The sequence below is a fragment of the Merops nubicus genome, unplaced genomic scaffold (genome assembly GCF_000691845.1).
Source record: "Merops nubicus isolate BGI_N331 unplaced genomic scaffold, ASM69184v1 scaffold676, whole genome shotgun sequence".
In the NCBI taxonomy this organism is placed as follows: Eukaryota; Metazoa; Chordata; class Aves; order Coraciiformes; family Meropidae; genus Merops; species Merops nubicus.
In genome coordinates, this window is record NW_008614099.1 from 61,024 (window position 1) to 72,319 (window position 11,296).

General features: G+C 41.3%; 1 protein-coding gene across 1 annotated transcript in view; it reads right to left on the reverse strand.

The window, feature by feature from the left end:
* Positions 1–476: 476 nt before the first annotated feature.
* Positions 477–11,296, reverse strand: part of FARP1 (FERM, RhoGEF (ARHGEF) and pleckstrin domain protein 1 (chondrocyte-derived)) — a 19,136-nt gene continuing 8,316 nt past the window's right edge. Inside the window, exons 4-11 of the mRNA XM_008942076.1 lie at positions 10,524–10,592; positions 8,705–8,794; positions 7,514–7,596; positions 7,029–7,141; positions 6,344–6,507; positions 3,712–3,819; positions 2,528–2,679; positions 477–1,424 (exon numbers count right to left, since the gene is read on the reverse strand). Of these exons, the coding sequence (XP_008940324.1) occupies positions 1,343–1,424; positions 2,528–2,679; positions 3,712–3,819; positions 6,344–6,507; positions 7,029–7,141; positions 7,514–7,596; positions 8,705–8,794; positions 10,524–10,592 (861 nt within the window). The 3' untranslated portion in view covers positions 477–1,342. The remainder of the gene's footprint in view (positions 1,425–2,527; positions 2,680–3,711; positions 3,820–6,343; positions 6,508–7,028; positions 7,142–7,513; positions 7,597–8,704; positions 8,795–10,523; positions 10,593–11,296) is intronic.

Here is an 11,296-nt window from a genome sequence, read left to right on the forward strand (position 1 = left end):
ACCTGGGTTCAAGCCCCTCTGCCTCATGCTGTGTCTCCTCAAAGGCCCGTAACGGTGACAGGCGTTTCCAGCACAGAACTTCTGTTAATGGAGGCTGCACATCACTCACGTGATGGACTGCTTCTTAAAACCTCAGGAGAAGCATCTGAGGGTAGTGGGCTTGGTGCCACCACCCTGCTGAGCAGGCCAACAGCTTACCACGAGTGTGGCGTTCGCCAGGTACACAAAATGGGTGTTTCCCTGCTGCTTGTTACTGCCACCGAGCCCCAGAGGGGAGAGGGACAGACTGAAACGCCAACAATGAACCACAGGTCAGGCTAGGATGGAGCAGCAGGCAGGATGAAGACTTGGGGCTCCAGCAGCATCCCCAGCTTGTAGCAGTTCAGTTCCCGAAGCGCTCTAAAAATGAGTCGCAAACAGCTGCGGTTCTCGTAGCATACAGCTTCTCTTTCAAGTTTGTAAAACAAACAGCAGAATGTCACCACAGCCTTTAATTTCTTCTTGTACATACCACTCACAGCACATTAACAGCCCGAATAATATTGCACTGGATTATTTTAAAAATGTTTCATCTTGCAAGTAGTATTCACTTTTCAAAGCCAACAGATGAACAGTTTGGTCATTTTGCACCAAGGAAATGGTTAGATAGGAATCCTATACTTTATTTATGCCACATGGATTTGTAACCCCAAAGGGACATGAGAATGAGCTGTAAACTGTTTCCTTGTTAAAGATAGAAAATTAGTAATTCCTTGCTGATTAAACGTAGAAAGACTGGGGAAAAAAAAAAAAGAAATCTGAAGGTTATCTCATTCCTGTTAGACTGCTTGCTGTATATATAATTAGATTCTATACTGTGAAAGTCCACCTACGTTTAAAAATCCAGCAGTCTACAAATTAACATGGTAAAAAAAAATAATATATTTTTATGAAAAGAGAAGAAATAGTGTTTGCCTCAGAGGAGAAAGTTTTCAGATTGTGAAGTATTTTTTTTTTTTCTTTAGGTGCAATCTCAGAGGCAACAAAAATGTCTTTTGGCATTTGGCACTCTAATAAGGACAATATTTTAATACTGGCACAAGCTAAAAACAGCACAGAATGACAAAATACAAGACATGAAACGAACCGCAGCCACTGGGGTGATGGTAAGCTAGTCTGACCACACGGAGAACTTAAACAGTTTTGCTGAGAGATGGTCAAAGTTTCTGCAAAACCATACTTATTTTTTTCTTTTCTTTTACCAAATAGTAAGTTTTACTAAACTTGGAGGGAGAAAAGAGTTTCCAATGTCCTCTAGAAAATCAGCAGCTGCTGGAGACGGACGGGGCGGCTTGTTCAGCCGTCAATAGGCGTGAGGCTCTTTGTGACTCAGAGCTCGAGTGCGTGAGGCAGAGCTGGTGGCACTTCGGATCACTTCCATCCATCTGTGAGGAGGCACGAGGAGAGACACAGACAGAAAAGGGTCATTTCCCAGGGAAAGATTTCTTGGAAGACACAGGCTGTGCTGCTAGTTGTACGGTTTTACCGTCCATGCCTACGGGAACATCGTGGTTGCTACTTTACTCCTAAGTCTATCCAAAGTGAAGAGGTTGAGTGACTGCCAAACGTGTATCTGAAAGGAGGTTTAGAGGGAATAAAAAGGGGGGGATGTGACCCAAAATTCATGAACTTAGTGGTTTTACTTGTCCTGCAGACACCAAATCTCTATTTTTTTTTTTTTCCCGGATGGTCCAAATAGTGAGCAGCTGAGACCAACCGCTCAGTTCTGGAGTGGAAAAATGTAATTCGGCTGGAGCACCTACTTCATTTACCTAGAACTGAAAAAGGGCTTTTTTTTAATTTTTTTTTTTATTCTACTCTATTTAATCCTCTCTGTCCCACAATTTGCCTTTTTTATAGACTGACAGGGCTAAAACAATAATAGCTTTCTTCAACAAGAGCCGACAGTAAGATTTTTGACATGTTAATACTTCTTGTATAAAAGAGCTAAATTAGTTCCCAGTATGAACAACCTCAAGCCACACTTTAGGAGTAATGCCTCTTTCCTGGCTATCCATGTATCTGATATTTAGTGGGAGGTGTAAAAATTACATGCTGAAGTAGGACAAGTACATAGTAAGAACTTCTGGTGCTTCTGGGAAAAAATCAGGATTTTGTTTCAGGTGTGGATATTCCATCCGGTTGTACTGGAGGGGGAATGAAGTTATTCTGAAGAGCTACTGAGAAGTCCTGTGATCTGTTCCCATGCTCCCTGAAGTCTAAGCCATAGTGCTGCCCATGCAGCCAGCCTGATCAATTTGGACTGGATAATTCCTGCACATAACACAGGCTCTGCAGTGCTTACTGTTACAGCTACCACAGGAGTAAAACCAACCACTTGGTTCTAGTGTTACCAGGTTTAAAATGTCTTTTATAATTTTAAAGGGTTCTTCCTCTAGTTGTGCTGAACTACTCGCCAGTATTACTGAATCAATTGACTAAAGTTTGCATCTACTAATTGTGTATGTCTCACAGAAGACCAACTTACCTTTCAAATGTGTATTCACTTTCAGCCCTGAAGTAGTACACGTGGGATTTGAAATGTAGCTTGAACACGTAATCTTTGTGAATGTTTTCAGATTCAGAGGGAATGGTAAGTGAATATCCCAGTAAAGGAAGGCTGGCTAAGGGATGATTGTCCTGAAAAGAGTGACAGAAAGGTTGTGAGATCAAATGCCCTTAAATAAAGAGAGCACATAAGCAAACTGGAAGGTAGATACACACTCATTCAAAGGTCATCATCATGTTTCTGCTAGTGCATGGAAAAAACCCACCAGCTTTATATGCAATGAACATTATTGTCTGGTAAGTTCAGCTTGCCCATCTTTATGGATCTTTCTCATAAGGATCTGCTGCAGGCTCATCCTATCAGTATTTCCTCAGAAGACAGTTGCCTGACATCTTTGGGCTTTCACTGCTTCCAAGCTGACAAACATAAGGTTCCATCACTTGGCATCAGCAGAGGAACGTGTGTGTTCACCCTCTGCTTGCAAACACCTGCTCCTTTAGCCACCTAATGGCCACCCTGCAGCACTCATCGCTTAGGTCCTTTCACTTCCTGACATGGCATGTACAAACAATTTTTTTATGCTGTTTTTGTGTAGAATATCTTACAATTATTTTTTTTTAGCGCAGAAAGCTCTTATCTCTGAGGATTTCTACAGCAATAAAAAGAAAATGCAGCAATTGGATTAATTTTGTGCTTATGCCCTGCTTGAACACAGAGATTCAAAAGTCCAACAGGACTAGACAGGAAAACCCCCTGGTTTTGCAAGGGGAAGTTTGCTCAGGTGGATGAATCACTGGCCACTGTTCTCTCGTTTCACTTAAGTGTTAGTAATGGCAAAACAAATTTTCAAGCCACTATTAAGTTTTTAATTGTAATCATCTCAGAATCAGTACAAGAGAAAGCTTGTTTAAGCTCTCAGCACAGCCCCTGAGCAGGAGCAGTCCCTGCTGTACGTTTAGGGATGATGTGTCCTGTGAGCTCAGCTGAGAAGCGAGCAGGTCGAGCGCAGGCTCTGCTCTGACACAGCAGCAGTAAAGGCTGCGTAGCCATGACCTGCTCCTCTCACCCACACCGCCCAAGGCTGATGTCCCATTTTGGTACTGCTACTGCTCTGAAAAAACAAAAGGTCTTCTCCACCCACCCACACTTGTGCAGTCTGTTACCTGGTGTGATTTATAGAAGAACATACAGAAGTTGGTGAACACCACCCAAAGCTTCTGCCACCCGTTGCTGTTTTTGAATTTTCTTAGGAGATTTCCAGACAGCTGGTTCTGAAACAGATCAAAAGTAGACAAGTAAAGCAGTGAAAGGTACCTGCAACTTAACTAGTGTATGAAACATTATCTGCTTTGATCTGGTTGTATGTGACCTTGTTGCATGTGAAAATGTTTTAGTTGAATGGATGTATTTTTATTTTGCATTTCTCTACCACTAAACAGTACTTTATGTAACATCTTTTTGTTTGTAGTTGGGTACTTCTAAAAACTTCAAGCTACTACACTGTTTTGGTTTTTTTTTTTTTTAAATTGAGGTGGTTTTCAGTGATACGTTACCAAACATCAGTCTCATTATCCTAGTCTGTCTTTTTTTAAAAAAAAGACAGACTAGGATAATGAGACTGATGTTCGGTAACGTATCACTGAAAACCACCTCAATTTAAAAAAAAAAAAGATACTTAAATAGAATAATGGAAACAGAAAGTCTGACATGAATTTGTGATGTAAAGGAAAGTTATGACATACTTTAGAATAGGAGATAGAGATTGTGCTCTCAGTACCCAGTGAGTTCACATGGTAACTTATCAAAGATTTCAAAAGCAAGGACTGTTAACCTTAATTTTAGCCAGATTTTCAATATTTTAAGGAAAAGGAGGAGGAAGGCATAACCAAGTACAAGTATTTAACAGCTGGCAGAAGAAACGACTCTTCACATAGGGAAGATGCAAGGTCCAGCATTATTGTGCCTTGCAAATGAAGTGAACTATTAATAACTTCCCACTCCTTGTAAGGGCTCTCACCTGGATCAAAATAGCTGTTTACAGCATTCTCATTATATACTACAGAAGCTAAAAAAAACCTGTAAAGCTTAATAGTCAAAGTCTGGTGGTCCTGGTGCATCTACTAGAACTGAAATATTCTGTCTTCACCAGTCTCGGACACACACTAGAGCCTTTGCTTTACATCATCCCATTCTCTGGTATCTGGACTGCTGCCTCCTTGCCCTGAGTTATGGGTGTGCTCCTTCATTTTCTGTTACCTCATTACTCTGGAGGATATCATAAAAGGACAGGCTTTGCATTCGGTACCAGCAGACATATGAAATGGAAACAGGCCGCTGATCACTGATCAGTCCAGCAGGTAGGGAAGAACAGTCACTGACAGAGAGAGGATCTTCTACCACGAGAGAGACAGAAAGGAGGGAGAGACACAAAGAAAATAAACGATAATGCTGAAGTGAGAGCCACCAACAGAATGACGTGAGCATGAGCGTAACCTGCCAGGCATGGAGCAGCGGTGGAGCTGAAGAGCTTTTCAAGGAACAACCTACATCTCCAGGGTGTGTTTGGTCTTCGCTGCTCTGTCTGCATTTGTTTGAGGCACAGAGAGGAACAAAACAAAGGGATGATGAACACTGAGCTCAGACCAAAAGATTTGCCTAACTAGATGTTTTACTCATTAGAATTAGTCACCAGTTTAAGTCTAATACCTATTTATAATAAGCCCTCTGCTTTAGGGGAAATACAAGACCTTGTTCCATGCTGAACTGTTCCTCCCTTGCAGGATATAAGGGTACAAAGATCAGAAAATTCACCTTCATGGGATCTAAATGATACCCCATTTACTCCAGAAAGTTACTCCTTTCTGGTACAGAACAGTTTTCTTTGCTGTATTTCAGCATTTCACCCTCTGTTTAAGAACACAGGTGGTCATACAAGCTGTGAGCATTGCCTGTCCTTGCACCTCTGAGTTCTGTGTCATCTCCTCTCGAGCAGCAGTGACCTGCTGTCTGAGGCTGCCTCGTGAGCAGAAGCCTGCTCAGCTTTAAGATTCCTTTTTACCTTTTTCTTTGAGCATAAATTCCCATTTGATGAGGACTGTGATGAAGCATTCAGGGCTCCCTGGAGGCTCTCTTGGGTGAAGGAAGAACACCCAAGCAGGCTTACCACCTCATCCTAAGACCTAGGCTGAACTCAGAGTCTCTCATTCAGTCTTTGAAAAGTCAGAGTCTGCATCTCGGCTGCTGAGTATGGAATTAACGAACGTCTATCAAATTGGCTTAGCTGTGCTCAGGGGAAAAAAGGATCTTTATTTGGAGGTGGAGAACGCAAATAAAGAAAAAAGCAGATGAGACTGAGCAATGAGACAAGGTTCCAGAAAAGATGGCTAGGTAAAGAAAGTACGTTAGTAATACACATAATTAAAACTCTGGCTGCAGCAGCTAAAGACAATATCCTTTCAGCTCGAGCAATGACTTAATGCCTCTGTAACTGAAAGCATTAAGACAGTTTGACCTGCTTTAGATTTTAAAGGGTATCAAAATTTTTTTGGACAGTTACTTCTATGGAAATCACTGTTCTAACTGATTTTTCAAAGAGACACTGAGGGAGCAGATGCATGTTTCTGGACTGATGGTTTTCCCATCGTTTGAGTATACGGGAGCCGGTTTAATAGGTGTGCCCGAAACTCCCCCAGAAGGAGACAAGGGAACAGAGCACTGATTGAGGAGGAGCAAAAAGGAAATTGTCCTTGGAGAGCGAGTCTGGAGCTGCAGTTCAGATCGTTCTGAGGCAGATACCTCCACAGCAATACTAAAGTCGACCATTGAAACACTGGTATTTCTGTGCCAGCAGACGTGCACCGTAGTGTTGCCACGGTGTGGTGACTGACGTTCGAGTGAGGTGCGGGATGCACTGAGGTCGTCCTCAGATTCCTGGTCTACAGGAGTTTCATCAGGAGACTCTATGAAATGCAGGGAAAAAGCATCTTTCTTCCTCTATGCAACAACATATATCATCGGAAAAATCAAACAAATCAATGCTGTCCACAATACTGTGAACTAATTTTAAAACACACTTCTACAAATAATTTTGTGCAGATGTTAAGTAGGTTGTTTTGTTGCTTTTTGTTTTTTTATTTTTTTCCCACATGTTTCTGCAAGTGTTAGAATCAAAGACTAACATGCTTTGTTGGTGCTTTTAATACCTTCCAAGGACAGGCACTACCCAAATCTGGTTAAATAGCTCCTGGAATAATCATGCTTAAGTCACTTCTCTATTCAGTGAAACTTTCTGCTAACATCAACAAAGAACATTAAAATGGCACATATTTAAATATATATATACATGTATATTAAACAAATCAACTTCAAATGTATCAGTTTGACCTGTGGCCGCATTTTTCACCGCTTTGCATAGAAGCAATCACCAGTCACAATCATACTGACAAAAGTGAATAAAACCTACTCTCTAGCATTTACTTACTGTTGTCAGGTGGGCTGCTAGCCAGTAACTCCGGGGCAGGGCCACTGCTCTTCTCTGCCAGGCCTATTGCCATCTGAATGTCCTCAGTCCATTTGTCCATCTCAGCACGGGTACTACCAATGAAAATTCAGGTTTTATTCACTTTCACACAGGCTGAAAGCAAACTCTAAGAGTCACAAGCTGAGCTTAATTTAATTTCAATAAATAAATTCAGACACAAGATGCTACAGTTTTTTTCCCTAATAACTCAGTTTTGGTTCTGACTTGCACAATTGCTACTCTGTTTTGTCCCATTCTCCTGCTTTTTTGTTTTCTTGTTGTTTGTTTGTTTGTTTTTACAAGCAGCTGTCACAAAAGAATATACCTTCGAAATTGTTTTAGGAGCAAATCAAACAAATTGACACCTCTCTGCTTTTCTATCTGTGCCACTGTGAAAGCTGCAGAGAAATACAGTTGACAGGTGAATGTTGTCTCCACTGAATTACCTTGCAGCAACAACGATGGACTGCTGTTGACCTCGCAGTGTCAGACAATGTGGAACCCCCCATTCCTCTTCACTTTCTTCTATCTGAGAGATAAAAGCCCAGAAGCAGTCAGATTGCAGGAATTACTTATTGGGGAAAAGAAAACCAAGAGAAATGCTCACAAACAACAATTCCGAGCTAGGTATTGAGGAAAAAAAATGGTTGCTTGCATGTTGGAAAACCAGTAAGTTAGGTCTGCAATAACCTCTTAAACCAAAAGCATGGCTTTGTTTGCTTTGTGTCAAAAAAAGAAAACAACAACAGAAAAGAAAAATAATGGTATATTTATCAGAAGAGTGACTCCTTATACAAAAGGACATGGTAAGGGCTGGGACTGCTGCAGGATACTGCAGCGTAACACAGCTCTCTTGTGAACGTGTCCATGCCAAACGGGCAGCAGTAACTGAGCAGCTTCCTATAAACACCAGGTAAAACTTAAAGCCTTGCAGGTGTTTAGAAAAAATGTAGTTACTTTGGTAGCATTACCTAACTCAATTTCTCAGGAAAACAGTATGGAATGGATACAAACTGATGAGAAGTTCCAATGAAAATAATGGAGGGATTAAAAGTGTTTTGAAACCAGCAAAAACATTTTTGAATTCCTTTAAGCAGAAGAGGTAACTAGGTGCTATTGCCTTGAATTGACTGTTTTCCAGGACTGCAACAAGAGCTCCTGACATGCTGCTGCCATTTTCTCACTACTTTAAGATACACTTTAAGATACTCAGCTGAAAACATTAGGAATTTTTTTTTTTTAATAAATCAGGTTGTTGCTACTCTTTATTTGTCTTGCACAGTACGTCTGTAAGCAATTGGTGATTAATTACTCATAACAATCATGGTTAAATAGATGATTTTAAAAAAATCCCTCATCTCAGCAGAAGTCTGCATTATGAGGAAGCTTCCCCTCCCCAAATGCTTCTTTTCCCCCCTGCTTTTGCTATATAATCAGCTTTGTGCAGAAGGCTGCACAAACACATTCTGAACCCAACACAGCCCCACCAGGCACTGCAGAATGTCACCACAGCTTCCCCAAATCAGAGAACAGCCCTTTGCTGCTGCTTTCAGTTCAGCGGAAATTCATTGGGCAGTTAAGATAGGACCACAAATGGCCATTTAAGCCTGAATCCCTTAAGTTCTCACAACACTTACTGTCATGCCATACAGGGGAAGATGCCCGTGGACTTTAAACTGATTTGATGCTGTCAGGCCTCTACTTGTGTACAACAAGATATCGTTAAACTAAAAAGCAAGAATAAGTGTTATTAGAATGATGTTGGCAAGTATGTACGTAGAAAAAAATACTAAATCAGGATGGTAAATAGATGCAGGCTAGCCAGTACTGGCTGGCTACTTACATGACAACCCTAATGCATGAATCCAAAATATCAGCTTCCACAGCATTCCAGTACCTAATATTAGCACCTGTTATTTTCCCCACCTTCCTCCTCAGGCATGTTCCCCTAATTTTCCACTGGGTATCTTCCAATGCCTTCTACTATCCCCTTTGTGGTCCCTGGGTCAGGAGTGAGGAGCCGCAGCAGCGGTGGAGCCGAGTGGCACGTTTCACACCCTGCTGCACCTCCAAGCTGCAGAAGATACGTGTGTGTTTCACCAGTGTCTTCTGCTGCTTTCTGTGCAAAGACAAGCAAGTGTGCCCCAGAGAGGCGGGGCCAACTGAGCTCTTATGAAGCCAGTGGCTATCTATTACTCCCCGTATTCAAGAAGGCTGGGAGACCTGTTTTAAGGTAGATGGCTTTAGGTTAGAAATACCAAGGTGAGGATACTTGAGTATCCCCATTTGTAGAGATCCCTGCATTTAACAGCAGTTGTCCAAAGCACATCCAGTGACTGCCTGCATTCTGTTGCCATAGAACGGATGGCATATTTTCACTGTGTCACCTGGGTCAAAGGATGTTTGTCTCAAACCAGGCAGCTGCATCAAGAAAATCATATTCTGTGGTGTGAAACAGCTCTCACCACAGACATCTGCAGCCCAGCAGCAGTAGTTCAAAAAGCTATGTGGATCAGCCACTAGAGGGGGATTTAATTTTGCCAGTGATTACACATGTATTTGCAATCTCTGAATACAGAGCTGGGATTTTAAGTCCAAAAAAGATTCTGGACAGATCAAAGACTTCTCTGACAGCCTGGGGAACAGACTCGAGAGTCTAGTTCCAATTTTTTAATGTTTTATATGGATATAATATCGAGGCATCATCTGGTAACAAGAATTGTGGTATGCAAGAAAATATGCACCACATTCATTAGGCTTTCCCTTTAGTGCCTTTAAAGGCAGAGGATAATCCTCCCCAGGTAGATTTAGTGGTTATATCTTTGGCACACTTGAAAGATTACACATCAAACACCCAGTAATACCTAGTGCACTCACAAGCTTGTCTGTCACACCCACTGCCTTCACCTCTTGCATGCAAGAAGCCAAGGAAGTTATTTCCCCAGCACTGGACACCTTTAAGATTCAGCTGGAGAGGGTGCTGGGCCATCTTGTCTAGATGGTGCCTTCACCAAGAAAGGATGGACCAGATGATTCTTGAGGTCCCTTCCAACCCGGTATTCTATGATTCTATTTTCTTGCCACATTGCACTGACTCTTTAATGTTTTCCCCCATAACGCTGGACTAGAAAATCTATGCACTCTGCTGGGCATCCCAATGCCCCAGCACCAAGGGCTCAGCAGCAGCAGGACTGGGGAGACTGGGAGCAAGTCAGCTGGCCAGGAAGAAAAGAGAGGAATAGTTTTCTCTTTGTATGAACCAGTTACAAAGAGAATATTTGGTTTGAACAGAAACCCAAGTTCTCAACAACCCGCTACAAAGGTGATGTATTTTGTTAACTTAAAAAGGCTGTTCAAAAATACTAACTGTAACTCAGAACTCAAGTCTAACAGTATGTGTAACAGCTGCCTATAGCTGCATTCCATTATAGAAAGAAAAACTGTCATCTTGCTTACCAGAAAGAACATCCGTTGCTGTAAACCTTTTCCAGACAGCTTACTAAGACTGCCCAGTCTAATGAACTCCTGTGGGAAACAAACACAAAACCAACATATATCTTCTGCAAAAATGATGATAATTTTTTATTACACAAACATAAATAGGACTACCTGGTCATAGGACTGACCTGACTATCATCACCAAGACTTTTTTTTTTTTTTTTTATTGAATATGTTAAAAATCTTCTTTACAGGATAATTTCAATTCTTAACTGTCTTTAGGATCAATTGCTTTACAGTTTTTTAAGAAAATCCAGCTAAGCATGATTTTCTTTACCTAACACTGATTCCTTCAAGTCAGCTCCCTCTTTCACCAGTTTTGAATATTTTTCACAGTACAAATGATATAAAAACTAACGAGAAGTTGGCCAGTATGTTATTGGTTACTCACTGGTAGGCTTCTGTTGTGCATATGGCATATGTAGCTCTTGACTGGGATATTAAATCAGCTCCACAAATCACCAGCAGCAGAAAAAAGGAAATTTGTCTGGCAGTGTTACCCTACTACTATCCATCCACATAATACAGTACATTAATGCAGATTAAACTGTTTAATAACACTTAGGGATGGAATGATAGGAAAACCAGCAAATCTGAAACTTGTAAAATGCTGGATTTCCTGTGCTTACCATGAACTATATCATAACTCACCCTTCTACTTATCTGAAACCCATGAAAATATAATTCTTCAGTCACTCCCTTCAGCTTCTGCCAAGAGGTTTATATTTATT